At 53.7% G+C, this 18,808-nt stretch overlaps 1 protein-coding gene across 6 annotated transcripts in view; it reads left to right on the top strand.

The window, feature by feature from the left end:
- Positions 1-17,664, top strand: part of TFEB (transcription factor EB) — a 52,579-nt gene extending 34,915 nt beyond the window's left edge. For 5 of the 6 annotated variants that reach the window (XM_030928857.1, XM_030928856.1, XM_030928854.1 and 2 more), the window contains 8 exons: positions 10,353-10,587; positions 10,671-10,925; positions 11,776-11,856; positions 13,565-13,685; positions 13,783-13,839; positions 14,419-14,494; positions 15,400-15,547; positions 16,566-17,664. In XM_030928857.1, coding sequence (XP_030784717.1) covers positions 10,375-10,587; positions 10,671-10,925; positions 11,776-11,856; positions 13,565-13,685; positions 13,783-13,839; positions 14,419-14,494; positions 15,400-15,547; positions 16,566-17,045 — 1,431 coding nt within the window. In that variant the 5' untranslated portion in view covers positions 10,353-10,374 and the 3' untranslated portion in view covers positions 17,046-17,664. Of the gene's footprint in view, positions 1-2,716; positions 3,314-10,352; positions 10,588-10,670; positions 10,926-11,775; positions 11,857-13,564; positions 13,686-13,782; positions 13,840-14,418; positions 14,495-15,399; positions 15,548-16,565 lie in introns of all 6 variants that reach the window. The other variant, XM_030928853.1, reaches the window with a different exon arrangement.
- Positions 17,665-18,808: the final 1,144 nt, after the last annotated feature.

The following is an 18,808-nucleotide window of genomic DNA, read 5'->3' as shown; positions in this document are numbered from 1 at the left end:
GGGATTAAGATTAAGTAGGCACCCACCCTACTTAACCTTTCTGAGTCTTGGTTTCCTATCCTGCTGGTGTTACTGTTTATCCCATCAAGTGTTTGTGAGGATGAATGTGATTGAACAGAGGCCCCTCGAGCAGTGCAATGTGGGAGGGACTCGGGGCGTTTGCCAAGTGGGTGACAACTGTGTGTGTGGGGGTCATTGGATCAGCAGCCCTTGAGGGCCCTGCATCTCTCTCTGGAAAGTCTGATGGGTGGGATGGCGTGGAGGTTCTGAAGAAGAAATGTGTTTTATCTGAAACTTCCTTGTAGCTGAGGAGACTGGTAGGTGGCAAGGAAACAACTAGAGAGCAAAGCATGGCAGACACAGGCAGGAGGCTGGAGTAGATGGAGTGCCCAGGAGGCAGGTGCAGGGGCACAAGGGGTGGGGGTTCAGTATCACCACTCCCCAACCCAGGAGAAAGGTGGCTGCCTGCTAAGGGGATCCTTAGACAGCAAGCGGCAGCTGAGGGATGTGGCTACACGCGTGTGCACATGGACATGTGTGCATGTGTGCGTGCATGTGTGAGAAAGAGGGAGAAGAGAGAAAGAGAGAGGAGCAGACACAGAGAGACAGAGGGTCCACATGGGTGGCTGGGCCAGTCCATGCATATCACAGGGGTGGAATCCTTTTCTGGTTTCTCCTTTCGTGTTCCTCTTAGCTACATGTCCCTCATCCCTATGCTGCCGTGCCCAGTGGCAGTCTTCTTTGCCAGGACCCAGCTGGTCTCTGTGGGATAGGACAGGGCGACTCTCTGGTCTGCAATAGCCTTTGAAGCTGCTCCCCTTGTTGTCCTGGGCCAACAGTCTGGCCAGCCAGGAGGCGCCAGTTCCCACCCTTTCCTGTGGGATGTGAGCTGAAACTTGGGGCTGATGGGCCTGAGCTGTGGGAACGGGAGGCCATTAAGTGGGCCAGGAGCTTGTGTGACCGCCCTTCCTCTCTTCTCTCCTTCCTTTCCCTCCTCCCCACCTCCTGCTGGTGCTCAGAGATTTAAAAACAAGCCCCTGACTGCCCCCTGCCCCCAGCCCTGCAGTCTCCCACAGTGCATCCCTGCAGGGGGTCTGGGAGAGGTGGTGCAGAACGCATCCTGGGGTCCTGCTCTGCTGCCACTGAAGTGCATAGTGCAGGTCCCCCTTTTGGAGCCTCTGCTTCCTCATGTAATTCATTCTTTGTTTCTTGATCTTTATTCATCGCAAACAGGGGTTGGTCAGTCCTCAGTAAGTGTCCCACTTGGCAGAGTGGCTCCATTTCATGAAAGATACTGAAGACCACATCCTGCATGGCAGCCTGTGTGTGCTGTTGGAGACCAGTAGCACTCAGCCATGGCGATGCAGGACAGGGTCCTGGAGGGAACCTGCCAGGGTAATGGTGACATTCTCCATCTTGATCTAAACAGTGATTACACAAGGCCACACACCTGTAAAAATTCATTGAGCTGTACACTACAAGTATATGCATTTTGCTAGGATAAGTTATACTTCACTAAAAGGGAAAAAGACCAAAACATGGCATTAAAACTGTTAAAAGCTTTTGCGTGTCCCATTGACCTCATTTCTGCTTCTGATATCAAGGACCTTCCAATCAAACAGTGCACACTTACCAGGTGTCTTGGGTTTGCTATGTTTCAGTATCAGAAGTTGCCAGCTAATACAATAAAAGGCTATAGTATGAAGTATCTCCAGTGTGCCAGGAACTGTGCTAAACACTCCACCTACTTATCCCTCAGAACCCAAAGAGGTGGACATTGTTACTGCTCACCTGCCTCGCTCATCTCCTGCAGTGAATGACATGATATACAAGCTCTGGAAAAGAAAATCTTAAAAGACCCAAGGCTTTTGGAGAGGAAACAGAGGGCTCCTGGTAATAGGAAAAGCTAGCCTGAGGGCTTTCTGCCCCTATCTAGTAAGGAGAGACTGAGGCTAGGGTTACCACTAGGCTGCTCTGCCCCAGTCTGGGCTTTCAGATGGGGTGTGTGTGTGTGTGTGTGTGTGTGTGTGTGTGTGTGTGTGTATGGGTGAATGGATGGGACCCTTTTCCCCAAAGGAACTTGTGCAGGGATGCCCCCAGTGGGCCTGGATGGAGGAACATTGAACAGTGATCAGAATGGTGACACCTCCCCTCTGCCCACAAATTCACACCTGCAGACAACCTCCACACCCAGCCTCCTCACTTAGAGCACAACTGCTCTGAGGGAGACGTGGCCCCAGCTGGCAAGCCCTGCTTGACTGATGGGGAGACTGAGGCCATGCCCAGACAATTGAGTCCAGTCTAAGGCTACGACTTGAACCCAAGCACTTGGCCTTTCCCACAGCATCATATGGGCAGGATTGCTGGCTCCTGGGAGTTGTAGGACACCTTTCCACACCTCACCCTGTTTGGGTCTGGGCCATCTGATGCCCCCTCCCCAGGCCCTACAGTGACTCATGACCACCTCCATAATTTGGAATGGCTTTGTCCATGAGGATTATGTGATGTCCTTGTTCTGTTTCCTAGTTCATCAGAACTTCCTCTGCTGCCTCCTCTGCCAGAGAGGGCTGAGAAAACCCCCAAGTTTGGTATTTTTTCCTCTCCTCCCTTCCCAAGGCTGAAAGGTTCCTAGGAGGCCACAAAGTCCTTCCTTTGCCTCCAGGAACCTCGCACCTGTTCAGGAAGCCTTCTTTTAGCAGTCAGTTTCTTTCCCCAGGACTGACCGGGCAGCTCCCCCACAAGAGAGAGTGTGTAACAGACTGAATCAGAAGAAAACTTCTTCCGACCACAGAGGTGCAGAGCGTCATCAATGGCTTAAACAGGCCTCCCAGCCGCTGGGCTTGCACACTTTGTTGTTTCAGCCGCCAGACATATGTTTTTCTGGGAATACAGGAAATTATCTCTGCTCTTTGAGGAAGGGTAGAATTTTTTTTTCTGCCTGTGTTTGGGGATTCCAGACTGTTCCATCATCCTGGACACCCTCTGGCGCCTGGGCTGGATGAAAGAGATCAGCTGCTGAAACTCTTTGATCGCAGGGACTTCTTCAGTGAGAACTCCTGAAACAAAACGTGGCCGCCCTCACCCTGAATGCAGGACTGAGGCCAAACTCCCAGCCCCAGGGTTGGGGCGGTGCAGCCAGACTGCCAGGGTCCAGCCTTGCCACCATTAGCTCTGTGACCTTCAGCAAGTGACAACCTCTCTGGGCCTGTGTTTCCTCATTCCTCGAGTGGGGACAATAATGGTACCCACATCACTCATATCATGAAATAATTGTGATAATTACATAGGTGCTTTGAGCACTACCTAGCACAAGGTAAGCCCTCTGTAAGCATTAGCTGTTAGCATAACATGTTTTTTTTTCAATTAGAAAGATATACATGTTCATTATAGAGAAAGAGTAACATTCCAAAAGGCTTTTAAACCACACAAAATACTTAAACGGTTACATCATCCAAAGAAATCAGTAATAATTTTGTGTATTTCCTCCCAAGAGGTTTTTCTATACCTATTTTACATTGTGATGATCAGATTTTATATACAATTCCCCCACATCCTACATTTTGTCACCTGACATATCCCCATGTTATTTATTGTAAGTATAGCAGTCCATCAGGAGGGACATGCCATAATTGATTTAACTATCCTATACCTGGACATTGAGGTTAGTTTTGACTTTTTTCTGTATAATGTGAAGTGCATCTTTATGCACAAAATCTTTTTCTGCATCTATGATTACTTCCTTGGACTGGTGAATATTTTTCAAGGCTTTGACATATATTGCCAAATTGCTTTTCCAAAGAGGTTGTACCAAGGTATGCTCTGGCAGTTGTGTTGAAGGTGCCTGGTACCAAAGGCATTTTAAAGTCATAGACACACTTGGGCAAGGGGGGGTTTTGGGGGAAGGGATGGTGTTGGTGAAGGTAGTTTACCTAACTCTTCTTTTAAACTATTTACTGTCTGCCCTTATTCTTTTTTTTTTTTTTTTTTTCCGAGATGGAGTTTCGCTCTTGTTACCCAGGCTGGAGCGCAATGGTGCGATCTCGGTTCACCGCAACCTCTGCCTCCCGGGTTCAAGCGATTCTCCTGCCTCAGCCTCCCAAGCAGCTGGGTCTACAGGCATGTGCCACCACACCTGGTTAATTTTTGTATTTTTAGTAGAGATGGGGTTTCACCATGTTGCCCAGGCTGGTCTTGAACTACTAACCTCAAGTGATCCGCCTGCCTCGGCCTGCCAAAGTGCTGGGATTACAGGGTGTGAGCCACCATGCCAGGCCGGTCCACCCTCATTCTTATGTGATTTTAAAATGAGAACACACATACAGAAAATTATAAATTGTAAGGGAGCAGCTATACAAATTATTGTAAATATGACACTCTCATGGCACCAACACCCATATCAAATTACAGAACTTTCCTAATCTCCTTACCCACCAAGCCATCTTGTGCCCCCTCTGAGGCACTCCTGCAAGGGTAATTAGGATCCTGAGTTCTAACATAGTAGATTACTGTTGTCTGTTTTTGAACTCATATACGCAGAGCATGCTGTATATGCTTTTGTGTCTGGCTTCTTTTGTTAACATTATGTCTTCGAGAGTCATCTATGTCATGTGTGACAACAGTGCATTTGCCGCCATTGCTTTGTAGCATTTGATTGTATGGATGTACCACCACTTCAATATTTATTTATTTATTTATTTATTTATTTATTTATTTATTTTGAGACGGAGTCTCACTCTGTCGCCCAGGCTAGAGTGCAGTAGCACCATCTCGGCTCACTGCAACCTCTGCCTCCCGGGTTCAAGTGATTCTCCTGTCTCAGCCTCCCAAGTAGCTGGGACTACAGGTACGCACCGCCATGCCCGGCTAATTTTTGTATTTTTAGTAGAGATGGGGTTTCACCATGTCGGCCAGGCTGGCTTCGAACTCCTGACCTCAAGTGATCTGCCTGCCTCGGCCTCCCAAAGTGCTGGGATTATAGGCGTGAGCCACCGCGCCCGGCCCACCACTTCTTTATCTATCTTTCTTTAATGGACATTTGGGTGGTTTCCAGTTTTGGCTCCTATACACGCAAACATTCTAGTATATGTGCTTTGGTGACCACGTGGATGCTTTTTTGTTGGGCATGCCTAGGAGTGGAATCCATGGATCATGGAGTGTGTTTTCAGCTTCCTGCTCCATGTTTTAAAGGATCATTTAGAGGGCAGAAAAATCCCCAAGGCAGTTCAGGCCTCACAAGCCACTGAATGGACCGGCGTCAGCTGAGGGTAGTTTGAGGGCACTGCATGAAGGTGGTACTCCCCAAGAAACCCTTGTCTGGGACTGTGGTAGAACCTGAGTGGGGCCCTGGCCCTCCAGCTCCAAATGCTCAGTGGCTGCTGGCCCTGGCTCTGTGCCTCTGCTGGCCACTTGGTGTCCTCACCCAGGGTCCACGCCTGGCCTAATGACCACTGCACCGAGCAGGGCAGGGTTTGGGCCAGCCCAGGTGGAGCTGAGGGGATTCCTTCCCATTGGCGACCCACCTGTGGACATGACTGGAAGCACTGGAAGTAGGTCAGGCCCCCCATAAATCCCCAGAAGCTGCTGTGCCTTTCTTCTCTTAACAGAATCACACAAGTCACACATATTCCCACTGTAAGAGCTGAGTGCTTCTCCAGTGGAATGAGGAACTATAAAAATCCCTCTTTATCCCTCCCCCTCCATCACCCCTTCCCACTCCCCTCCCCAGCGGTAACAACTGAACAGTTTGGGGTGCTGGGAGAGCCCAGAATAGTAGTTAAAGAGTAGGGGCTGTGAACCAGGCTGCCTGGATCATATCTCCGTTCTGTTACTTCATCAGCTGTGTAACCTTGAGTGAGTTCCTTCACCTCTCTGTGCCTTGGTTTCCTCCAGGGAAAAATGGGGACAATACTAGAAAAAACAGAATTAACATTAGGAAAAGCACATTGACCAGCTCTGACCCGTGGCAATCATTCACGAAGCACTTAGTGGCTGGTACTATGATCGTCCTGTTTTCTACACATACACCATTTCACGCTTCATGGGCTCAAGCTGTGCCTTTTATTCTGCAGGTTACCTTGTCCACTCAGTGCTATATCTTTGATATCTTCTTTCATACATCTGAGACTTTTCTCTTCTGGGCTCCTCTTTCTCATTGCCTCTCTCATGGAGACCAGTGATTTCTCCTTGTCTTTCTCCTCCCTGTGCCCACATCTTCCCTCAGGTACGGCTCTAACAAGACTGGTTCATACTAAGGTGTAAATGACTGACAGGCAAAGCCCACACACAGGCTGGGTGAAACCAGCTATGGCCTGACCAGAGGAGACTGGGATCCCTGGTTATGAAGCGACTGCCACACACTTACCTTGAATCCTCCCAATGGCCCCAAAAGGCAGATGCTGTGATTAGCAGGTGCTGCGTTTTACAGAGGAAGACAGCAAAGCACAGAGAGGTGAAGTGGCTTTCTGAAGTCACCTAGCCAGTAGGGGCAGTGAGCCTGTGGGACTGCAGAACTCATTTTGGACATGACTAAGCTGGAACCCAGTCTGGGCTTTGAGGCGGAGTCAGCAGAGAGGTTCTGGGTGGGCAGCAGCAGGAGGCAGCTGGAGGGTCCTGGGGGTGTGGATGGGGACAGCTATGCGATGGGGGAGAGGCAGGGATTCTCTGGGGCATCAAACCCTTCCTTTTGGGAGGAGAGTGTTACCTGGGAGGGGCAGGGGAGATGGCTCTCCAGGGAAATGCCCCATCCCTGGTGTCTACATGCAGTAGGCACTGCAGGCCCCCAGTGTTACTGAATGCGCGCACGGTGGACCCTTTCCAGGCATGGTGGGTCTGAAGGGCCAGATGGTGGGGGGGCTAGGGACATTTTGGTTCTCCCACGTCCATCCTCTTAGTTCTTCCTGGCCAGACTGGGTGTTAAGGGAGGCTGTGAGTGGCCCCTCAGGGTTTGAGAGTGAGTAGGCATGCTTGGAGGCTGAGGGTGGGGGGACCAGCATGTCCTGGACCACCCCCATTGCTCTCTGATCCCCTCAGGCCCCTCCCTTACCCCATATCCATCCCACCCACGCCACATTTAGCAACCCAGGCTGGCAGCCGGGGCCAGGGGAGAGGACTGAAGCTCCACTGGAGGACAAGCTCTGTGGGTGTGACAGCTCCAGCAATGGGGATGGGGAGCCTCACTACCCTGCCAACCTCTGTCAGAGGACAGGGGACGGTAGCTAAGGCTACTGACACCCACTGATGCACAGACACCTTGCTGTGTCCACTTCTCCAACGTCCTCTCCCGGGAGGCTCACCCAGCTTCTGGCAGGGCGCGGTGGGGCAGGGATTCCCAAGTCCATTGTGCAGATGAGGGAAGTGAGGCTGGCCCAGCCAGTGAGAGGCAGGGCCCAGCCCAGGCTCTCCTCATAGCAAAGCCAACTCCAGTCCAGGCGAGGCCAGGCCAGACGCTCAGCTCTTTGTCAGAGAAACAAGGGGATCGTTCTCCCCCAGCCCTCCCTGTGCCGGCTGGCACTGCCAGGCCCGGTGCCCACACCCCCACCAGGGCCAACTGAAGTCAGATTGTCCCCAAGGGTTGGGGGGGTGACCCAGTGCCGTGTGGATGGGTGTGTAGGGGGTACAGCTGTGAGGGGGTGGGCTGGGCTGGGGTCAGAGCCTATGAGGTCTGTAGGGCTAGTGTGTGTGTGGTGGGCAGTGGGGGTACAAAGATAGGGATACCCCTCTGTAGCAGCATAGGAAGGGGGTGGGTGAAGGCATGTGTGGAGGCTGCAGCTGTGTTCCTGCTGCAGGATGGGAAGGGGGTGGTGGGCATCTGCTCCTTTCTTTCTGGGGACTGCCCCATTGGGAGCTGGCGGAGAGACCCAAGGGGCTGAGACAGGCCCTTTACTGATTCATGGTGTAGAGGGGCAGAGAAGGAAGGAGGGTGGAGTGAGGGCCACTGCCTGCCTTCCTACCTTGTCGGGAAGGCACAGTGGTGGTGGGAGGAACCCTGGCTGGCAGTCAGGTGGCATGGGCTCCATTCCTGGACCTGACAGCCAGGCAGCCTGCAATAAGCTTCCTCCCTGCTCTGTGTGGAGACCCTCTCCTCCCCAGCATGGGCTCAGAGGCCATGCTACCTGGGGCTGGGTTCCAGCTCTGTCCCTTTCACTGCCGAAAGACACTTAATCTCCTGTGCCTCTGTTTCTCCTTATTTATAAAAGGAGAGTAATATGCAGAACTACTTCATAGGGCTGTTCAAGGTGAAGGAGTTTGGAACATTGCCTGACATACAGTAAATGCTCAAATAAATGCAAGTTATTATTATTTCTATGACCTGGTGATTTTCACTGAATATTTGCCAGTTTTTAATTTGTATTTATTTTTAATTTTTTTTTGCTAATGCTGACTAAGTCCACTGTTTGGCATTAGCCAGAACCTGTCAGCCTTTGCTGCTTCCCTTTTGCCACCCACTGAGGTCTGGGCCTCATTGTTAGGAGCTTGAGACGCAGCTCTGGCCTCTGGTCCACACTGATCAGTTTGCCTGCCAGTCATGTGCCCATCTATGTCTCATGCACTCAGCCTCCCAGGTGCTACATGCTGTGCAAGACCTATTCATTTCATATCATGCTCCAGTCTTCTGAAGCAGAGACTGTTTACTAATGAGAAATTGACGCTCAGAGAGGTTAAGTGACTTGCCCAAGGTCACACAGCAAAGACGTGGCAGAACTAGGATTCAAGCCCATATTTTCTCGGTTCAAAAGTCCTTGCTCAACCACAAAGTCATACTGCCTCTTGCAATATTCCCAAGATGGGACCCTCCAGTCCCTGTCAGGACCTTCATGGGGTCTGGACACACTCAGGAGCCCTGCATCTCTCAGAGTCTCAGCCTGTCTCAGCTGGGGAGGACCTTAGAAATTACTGGGTCCAACCCTTTCAGTTTGTGCGTGGAGAGATGGAGGCTCAGAGGGGGAAGGGACTTACCCAGGGTCACTTACCCAGGGTCACTCAATGAGCTAGGGACAGAATGGGCCCAGCTGTAGGACTCATTCTTCCCTGTCTTTCCTTCCAGACTGGGCTGGGGGGCTTAAATCACTCCTGTCCCGCTGAGACCTGTAGACGATTAGGGCTGATGTACTGGGTGGTGAAGTCCTCTCTGGGCTCTGGCAGTGCCAGGTGCTCGGAAGTGGCCTTCCCCATCCAGGCCCTCCTAAGCCTGTGGCCTTGGCTTCCTCTTTATTACGCTGTAGGCTCCATGAGCTCAGAAACTACAGTTGTATCCCCATTGCCTGGCTCACTAATAAGATACATTTCTTCACACATGCATTCAGCATTTGCCATGTCCCTGGTCCTGGGCCAGAGGCCCAAGGTATAGCAGTGAAAAAGACAGAAAATGCCTGCCCTCAGGGAAGTTTGCATTCCCAGTAAGAAAGAGGCAGACAATGAATGAAACAGCTAGGCAAAAATGCATAGTACTTAAGATGGTGATAAGTGATATGGAGGAAAATAAAAATAAAAGGGAAGGAGCATAGGGAGTGGGGATGGGGGACTTTGTAATTTTAATAGGGTGGTCCTAGAAGGTCTCTGTAAGGTAACATATGAGCCTTGGAGGAGGTGAAGGAGTGAGCCATGATGTCATCTGGGGGGAGAGCATTCCAGGCAGAGGGAACAGCAAGTGCAAAGGCCCTGAGGTGGGGGCATGCCTGGGATGTTTCAGGGATTGCAAAGTGCCTGGAGGATGCACCTGGAGCAGATAAAACAAGAGGGAGAGCTGGTGGATGGGGTCAAAGGGGAACATGAGGTGGGCCAGATCCTAGGGGGCCTTTCCAGTCATGGTAAGGACTTTATCTTTTCCCCTGAGGTAGGTGGGAGCCATGGGGAGTTGTGAGCAGAGGGGAGGACAGGATCTGACTTAGGATTGAACAGGAGTTAAATGAGTTGCTCTACTGAGTTGCCAGTAGAACGTCCGACGGCAAGCCAGAGGAGGCAGTCTGAATACTGGGCTGCTCCTGCAGGATTCCGGGTAAGACCCGGGACAGCCTGGGCCCACCTTGTGGCAGCAAAGGAGGATGGATCTGAGATCAGATCTAACAGGATCAGGATGTGGGCGTGACACAGAGAGGAGAGGAGGTTGACTCTTAGAGTTTGGGATTTACCAACTGCAACGAGTGAAGAACACAGAACCTTCAGTTTTGGTCCAGGAACCAGGAAACTTGGATTCATGTCTCAGCTGCCACCCGCTTGCTCAGCGACCCTGGGCAAATCTCTTCCCCTCTCAGGGCTCGGTGTCTTCTCCTGTAAAATGGATGCCATCCCTGCCAGCCCCTGTGCATTGAGGAGGACACATACCTCATATACCTGCCACCCCTTCTTGTCCACAGGGAGCCAGTACCGGCAGCCACCATGGCATCACGCATAGGGCTGCGCATGCAGCTCATGCGGGAGCAGGCACAGCAGGAGGAGCAGCGGGAGCGCATGCAGCAGCAGGCTGTCATGCATTACATGCAGCAGCAGCAGCAGCAGCAACAGCAGCAGCTCGGGGGGCCGCCCACCCCGGCCATCAACACCCCCGTCCACTTCCAGTCGCCACCACCTGTGCCTGGGGAGGTGTTGAAGGTAGGGCCTGTTCTGGCCTGCCCCCTACCCTGTCCCCACTAGTCCCAGCCTCCCCTAGAGCCCTTGCCTTTTCCCCATCCCAGGTGCAGTCCTACCTGGAGAATCCCACATCCTACCATCTGCAGCAGTCACAGCATCAGAAGGTGCGGGAGTACCTGTCCGAGACCTACGGGAACAAGTTTGCCGCCCACATCAGCCCGGCCCAGGGCTCTCCGAAGCCCCCACCAGCTGCCTCCCCAGGAGTGCGAGCTGGACACGTGCTGTCCTCCTCCACTGGCAACAGTGCTCCCAATAGCCCCATGGCCATGCTGCACATTGGCTCCAACCCTGAGAGGGAGGTGAGTGAGGAGCTGGCCAGTGGCCGTGCTGCTTGTAGAGCTCGTGCCCACTGCTGTGCTTCTGAGACTCACGGTCTAATGGCAGAAGCAGGGGTGCCACCTTCAGCGAGCCTCAGTCTGAGGTGGGGACAGAGCCCTCCTCAGGGAGCCCCAATCTCAGCGGGGGAGACACAGCCCTGCCCTCAGGGAGCCTCACAGAGGAAACGCCATCCTTACTTTCAAAAGCTCTGCTAGGAAGCCAGGTGCTGTGGCTCACGCCTGTAATCCCAACACTTTGGGAGGCTGAGGCGGGCAGATCACTTGAGGTCAGGAGTTTGAGAACAGGCTGGCCAACGTGGTGAAACCCCATCTCTACTAAAATACAAAAATTAGCTGGGCATGGTGGTGCACACCTGTAATCCCAGCTACTCGGGAAGCTGAGGCAGGAGAATCACTTGAATCAGGAAGGCGGAAATTGCAGTGAGCTGAGATCGCGCCACTGCACTTCAGCCTGGGTGACAGTGAGACTCCTTATCAAAAAAAAAAAAAAAAAAAAAAAAAAAAAGCTCTGCTAGGGAGAAACAGAAGGCATATCTGGGAAAGCCCAGCACACTCCCCAAACCAGAGACAGAAGTGAGATCAAGGAAGCTCCCTGGGCAGGTAGACTCCTTGGCAAGAACTGTGGCTTCACACTGGGCCAGTGGGACCTGGACAGCTCATCTCTTCTCTGGGCCTATTTTCTCTTTCCCCAGATAAGTATGTTGGGTGAGGTGGGCTCCAAGGTCCCTCCAGGTCAATGGCTGTCCCATTGCCTCTTTCCCCTGCCCATCCCCTGGTGGGCCCTCCCCAGATGGACTTTTCTCTTTTCCAGTTTGATGATGTCATTGACAACATTATGCGTCTGGACGATGTCCTTGGCTACATCAATCCTGAAATGCAGATGCCCAACACGGTACTGCTGGCCAGGGTGGGGTGGGTGTACAAGGGTTCTAGGGAGGGGGGCACCCACAGTGGCTCTGAGCCTGGAGAGAGCTGGAGACAGGGTTCTCACTGGGCAGAGTGGCATGCTTCTGTAGAGATAACAGTCATTTTCACTAAATAATGTGACAAGGGCCAGGGCCCAGAGGAATTAAGAAGCAAGAAGGATATGCCTCAGCCTCTGCACACCGTGGGGCTTCAGAGGGGAGAAGGGGCTGGGGACAGGGAGCGGGCCTGGTGGGGGAGGTTTCCAGGTTGGGGAAGGGGCAGGGGGAGGCAGGGAGAGCACTGCATCAGTGGAGGGACAGTGTGTCTACAGGAAGGTGTGGAACTAATGAGTTCCTTTGGGGACCTGGGCTTCCCCTCCTTTACCAAGCCCGGGCCCAACAGGCAAAAGCCTGTCTGTGTCCCTTACTCCATGGGGCAAGTGATCTGGGGCTGGCCTTGTCCCCAACCACAGGAACACTCCCTCTGGCAGCTTCCTTTGTCTCCTGGCAGAGGTGGGGTGGCAGGTGGGGAGGAGCTAGGCTTGGAGTCAAGAGGCCTGGCTTCTGGCTTTTGCTGTGACCTTAGGAAATCCCTCAAGCGTACTAAACCCCAGTTTTCTCAGCTGCAAAATGGGGGTGATGCTCTCTACCCACAGGATTGTGGGAAGATTAGATGAGGGAAGAAGTTGAGGGCAAGCTCTGTACAAAGGTGACAGGTGTGTGCACTGAGCAGGTGGGATTGCCAGCACCTCTCCCGCCCGCTTTTCTTTGGAGCTCCTGAATCTCAGCTGCTTACTCCTGCCTTTGGGCATGAGCCTTTTACCCTGATCCTGGCCCCAGCCCATGCCACTGAGGGAAAGTCCCCAGTTCCTGTGGTGGGGAGTCAATCCTTAGTCCCCACTGCCCTGGTGACATCACTGAGTGGCCTAGCAGGAGCTGGCCGGGACTGGTTGGGTCCAAAACTACAGCTAGCAGGGGCAGGGAGGGCTGAGAAGGGAGGGAGGGTGCAAGCGATTGGTCCCTTTAGTAGTTCCTGTGTACACTGTGGGGTATCTGGGCCTGTGATTTGTTCTGCATGTTTCTGTGGCAGGAGATCTTTCCAGAGTTCAGATCTCTCCCTGTCAGACTCCTGCTTAAACTTCCCTTGGCTGCCCATTCCAAAACTCCAGTATCTTTGCAAGTCAAACACTGTACTGGGGATCCAGATACATCTGCCCTGCCTGCAGCACCTCCACCCCCACCACTTCTGCCCCTTGAGCTGCTGGAATTATGCTCTGCCAAGCGGCCCTGTCTGCTGGTGCCCTGGCGGCTGCCCGGAGTGCCTTGTCTCACATCTCTGCTCAGACTCTATTGAGTTCCACGCCCTCCAGGAAACTGTCCAGAAACTCTAGAATTGATTAGATGACCTGCTCTAGGGCTTCCATAATGCCTGGGGCCTAACCCTATCACATATTATTGGTTAGATCACTCTCTCAGCCACTCTAGGCCAGGGGCTCCTTGAGGGCAGGGAATGCATCTTATTCAGCTCTGGACTCTGCAGACCTTCAGGTTGAATTGCTGGGTGAAGGGGCCCAAGGTGAACTCTGACACTCCAGGTGTCCCCGGGAAGGACTGATTCTGGGATGACAGGCCCCAGAGGGGGCTCCCCGTGGACAGGGGGATACTCATGGGTCTCCCTCACCCCTCACCCCACAGCTACCCCTGTCCAGCAGCCACCTGAATGTGTACAGCAGCGACCCCCAGGTCACAGCCTCCCTGGTGGGTGTCACCAGCAGCTCCTGCCCTGCGGACCTGACCCAGAAGCGAGAGCTCACAGGTACTGCCTCCCTCTATCCCTGTGCCTTTGAATACCCGACTCCTCATCCTTTTCTCCCTCCCTCCCAGCTCCTCTCTCCTTCTCTTTTGGCCTCCAGATGCTGAGAGCAGGGCCCTGGCCAAGGAGCGGCAGAAGAAAGACAATCACAACTTAAGTGAGTCCTGCCCTTCCCCATCTCCCTGCCTCCCTCTTCCTTGTTCTCACCTGGGCTGGCTAAAAAGCCACTGCCTGACCTGCACAGGTGGAAGTCTTCCCTGCTCATGGCCAATTCACTTGCAGATGGCTTAAGCCCTCCCATTGCTGTCACTCAGTGGTGCCTGGGTCTATTAGTGCTGTCTTTCCACTAGACCTCTTTAGGAGCGGGTGGGAAGGATTCCTGGAAGGGATATTCATGAAACCCCCAGTTTATCAGGTTGTTTTCTGGGTTAAGGCATGGGAGCTGGGGCTTCAGAGTTCTGTGTAGCGGGGAAGAGTCCTACCCCAGGCAGCTTTGCTGTGCTGCCAGCATCACTAGGGCTGATTCTACCTTTCAGCGCTGTTAATTGTGTCTGGCCTTTGCCCTGGACCCCCTCATCCCTGTAGAAATCCCAATCTGTCACCTCTTACTTCCTAGAAGGACAAATCTAAGCTGCAGGTTGCCCTGAAGCACCCCTCCCTGTGTTGGATACTTCTCCCTATGGGGCGGGGGATCCCCATCCCTCTAATTGCTCCTTCTGGAATCTGTTACCTTTAGTTGAAAGGAGACGAAGGTTCAACATCAACGACCGCATCAAGGAGTTGGGAATGCTGATCCCCAAGGCCAATGACCTGTGAGCAGGTTTCTGAGGGGGAGGGTGATGGGTCTGCGGTGGGCAGCAGCTGACAAGTATTATCTGCCCTCAGCCCTGTGCTAGTTGCTAGGTTGGAAGCTGAATTCCTTCTAGAAGTTCATCTATTTGAGAAAAGATCTCTCCCTCTCCCAAATTAGGAAAGCTCAAGACAGATGAGTTTCTGTCCTGGAAGTGAGGCTGAGGTCAAGGGAGGATTCCTGGAGGAGGAGTCATGCTGAGAAAGTTTTCTTAAGGCCATTTGGCTGGTAGACAAGAGGCTGGGCTCACGTCTGTAATACTAGCATTTTGGGAAACTGAGGCAGGCAGATCACTTGAGGTCAGGAGTTCAAGACCAGCCTGGCCAACATGGTGAAACCCCATCTCCACTAAAAATACAAAAATTAGCTGGGCACAGTGGTGTGTGCTGTAGTGCCAGCTACTTGGGAGGCTGAGACAGGAGAATTGACTGAACCCAGGAGGCGGAGGTGGCAGTGAGCCAAGATCTTGCCACTGCACTGTACTCCAGCCTGGGCAACAGAACGAGACTCCGTCTCAAAAAAAAAAAAAAAAAAAAAAAAAAAAAAAAAAAAAAAAAAAAAAATGGTGTTCGAGGGGCAGGAGGATTGAGAGTCCAGGGTAGGCTGGGCTGGGGTCTTGGTAGTCTTGGGAAGAAGGCTGCTCTGAATTGTCTGGTTTCATGAGATTAATGAGGTGGGCAGTGGCAACAGAAGTCACCAGGGAGGGCCTATTCTGTGCAAACTGAGATTAGCCACCTCCATCTCTAGGTCTGGGGTTGCTGGGTAAGACTGGGACAGGCCACATAAACTCTGCAACCAGAGAAGTGGCAGGGATTTGGCCACTCTTCTGAGCAATACACCTCTAATTTGCCTGGCCTGCTGCTGCAGGGACGTGCGCTGGAACAAGGGCACCATCCTCAAGGCCTCTGTGGATTACATCCGGAGGATGCAGAAGGACCTGCAGAAGTCCAGGGAGCTGGAGAACCACTCTCGCCGCCTGGAGATGACCAACAAGCAACTCTGGCTCCGTATCCAGGTCTGGTTCTGAACTTGGACTTCTTTGGTAACTCTGACCCTTAACCTGGCTCCTGGCCCCAGGGGGGCAGTACTTAGACTTCTGAAGTTGGAGACACAGGAACGATGCCCATTAGGAAGGAGGATGTATCAAGTTAGGATGTTTTGCTTTGGTAACAAACAATCCTCAGCATCTTTAAGCAACATGTATCAGCTGGAGGTTCTGTTCTGTGAGACCCTCATTCTGGGACCCAGGCTGCTGGGACCTAGCTCTCTGATGGCACATCTAGAGCTGGTTCTTAAAGCCATTGTCACTCTTAAGGTGCCACATGTCACTTCTGTTCAATGGGCTTGGCCAATGCAAGCACACTCTGTGAGTACTCTAACCTCAAGAGGCAGGAAAATGCAAACCTATTATGTACCTGGAAGGTAGAGAGCTGGAATCATTTGGTGGGTGGCACTAGGAATCTCCACAGGGCCAACCTAAAGAACAAGGAGCTTGGCAGAGTCAGCCCTACCAGCTGGAACTGAGAGTTCTAGTCCGGGCTCTGTGTTGAGGCCCTCTTGTCCTCTTTAGACCTGAGACTGGCCCTTTACACAAAGGGCGATTGGACTGCACCTTGTTTCTCTTTCTTATGGTAGATGATACAATTTACATTAAAATCTAGCACACACAGGCACACTCAAAGTGAAAAATCAAAGTTTCGTGAAGGAACGCTCCACTCATCCTTAATAGATGCAATGCATTCTAATAATTTCTATTCTAGTCTAGTCTACACAAGTCAATTTCAATTAAAAAAACAGAAAGTTGGTCAAGACTCACTACAGTGGTTTTACAACCCACTAATGAGTTACCACTTGTAGTCTGAAAAAACACTGGTCTAGACTCTAGAGCTACCTGATGCTTTCTTCCAGCGGAAAGACTTTGAGTCTTGGGTGCTGTAGGGCAGGGGCAAGTGATGTGACAGAGGCCCGGGGAGGGGTCCTGGTGGCTGGTACCCATGGGTGTGTTCCCCAGCCTTCTGTCTGCTCCCTTGCAGGAGCTGGAGATGCAGGCTCGAGTGCACGGCCTCCCTACCACCTCCCCGTCCGGCATGAACATGGCTGAGCTGGCCCAGCAGGTGGTGAAGCAGGAGCTGCCTAGCGAAGAGGGCCCAGGGGAGGCCCTGATGCTGGGGGCTGAGGTCCCTGACCCTGAGCCACTGCCAGCTCTGCCCCCACAAGCCCCACTGCCCCTGCCCACCCAGCCACCATCCCCATTCCATCACCTGGACTTCAGCCACAGCCTGAGCTTTGGGGGCAGGGAGGACGAGGGTCCCCCGGGCTACCCTGAACCCCTGGCGCCAGAGCATGGTTCCCCATTCCCCAGCCTGTCCAAGAAGGATCTGGACCTCATGCTCCTGGATGATTCACTGCTACCGCTGGCCTCTGATCCACTTCTGTCCACCATGTCCCCCGAGGCCTCCAAGGCCAGCAGCCGCCGAAGCAGCTTCAGCATGGAGGAGGGCGATGTGCTGTGACCCTGGCTGCCCCTGTGCCAGGGAACAGGGGCCGGCCTGGGGGCTGGGAGGGCTGGGGGCACCACTCTCCCACCCTTCAGGCTGCACTGTGTGTGAAGTAGCCACCTGCCCTGCCTCCCTCCTCCCCGTTGGCCCCTGTTTGGACTTAGTGCCTGTCTGGCAACCTGTGGGGTCAGGAGAAGCACCCCCAGGGCAGCCCTCTTGACTGGCCCAGTGGGAAGAGGCCTTCAGCCCCTCTCCCAGAGATGGAATCGTGGGGCAGTGAGGGGCAGGGTGTTCTAGAGGTGAGAAGAGGGCCTGGTGGAGACGCCCTGTCTTCTGAGCCCGACCCCTCATTACCGGTGAAGGACATGCTGGAGGGTCGGGGAGACTCCTTATCTGAGGCAACTGGTCCTGGGGGTGCCCAGGCCTGCCTTTCTGGGACTCAGATAGCAGGAGGTCCGCCCCGCAGCCTGGTCCTCGTCCCTCCCACAGGTGGGCACCCCCCACTTTGGTGCTAACAGCTCTCCACCAGGTGGTGTGAGCGCGGGGGCTGCCAGAAGCGGGAGGGGTCACTGCCGGAAGAGCAGCTGCCCTCCGACCCCCCACTTTGTGCCTTTAGTAAACACTGTGCTTTGTACCTTCTGGTCCTGTCTCTTTGGAGTGGGTCTAGGGCTGACAGCGAATGGGAGGATTCAACCCTGTGGGTCCCCTCCAGAGTGCGGATGCTGCCTGGAGGGGGTCGGGGTGGGGGGTACAGGGAAGAGGGAACACGCTTGTCACCTGGTGTCCCCACGCCTCAGCCTTGCCCGGGGAAGCCGAGGGGTTTGGGTGCTGATGGGGGCACGGTCCCTCCTCACGACCACGAGGTGGCGCTGCGGCCACGCCGGTCCCACGCCTCCAGCGGCGGCCCGAGCGAGACCAGTTGATGTGGCGAGCGGGTTGCTCACAAACCAAGTCTGCCGCCCTTAGCTGCTTATTTGGGGCACCCTGGGCCCGGGGTGGGGGCATGCTTCTTCTGTCCCACCCCTGTTCTGGGGGTGACCTCCCCAGGTGGGCGGTCACCCGGTTCGAGAAGCTGTAGCTGAGCGCTCTGGAGGCGGCGCTCGCCCTCTGTCTGCCAGACGGGCTTCCTGGTAACTGAGGGGCTGCGTCCTGCTAGGGCTTTGGGGAAAGGGACCCCCATGAGCTAGACAGGGAGGAGACGGGAGCCCAGGACGCTGCGTGGGTTACGGGCCCGGGTCCCCCCGCCCCGCTCTGGCTCTGGCAGCGAGGCCTGGGCGAGGCCTTTCCTCCGGGCTGCAGTGCTCCGGCCTCTGCTTGGAGACGTTGGTGTTTATACCTCGCCCAGGAAGGGGACATGCGCTGGGAACAGTCAGGGGTCGAGTGGCGGCTGCTCGAGCCCCGGTGCCTGGCGGGAACGGGGAGAGGGCTTTTCGGGCTTCATCCAGTTCCCCTCCGCTCTCCATGGCCGCTTCAGGCAGAGACCAAAATGGCTCCCCGTCATCGCCCTGAGAGGCTGAAGGAGCCTAATAAAAAATTAAAAAAAAAAAAAAAAAAATCCCAGGATGAAAATGGCTAAGAGGGCAATTTCCTCTATGCAGAACGGGAGATCAAATCAACGTTGAGCAATTAACGTGCGAGGGGAGAGAAGGAAAATGGGCCGGGCGGCTGGGCGCTGATGGTGGCCGGGCTGGCGGAGGCTGCAGGATTAATCTCAAGGTCAGATGGAGCCAGGGATGACCTTGTGGAACCAGCCGGGTCGCTGGCGCCTCCTAGTTCCA

This window comes from Rhinopithecus roxellana, chromosome 4 (assembly GCF_007565055.1).
Source record: "Rhinopithecus roxellana isolate Shanxi Qingling chromosome 4, ASM756505v1, whole genome shotgun sequence".
NCBI lineage: Eukaryota > Metazoa > Chordata > Mammalia > Primates > Cercopithecidae > Rhinopithecus > Rhinopithecus roxellana.
This window is presented reverse-complemented; position numbering and strand designations above follow the sequence as displayed.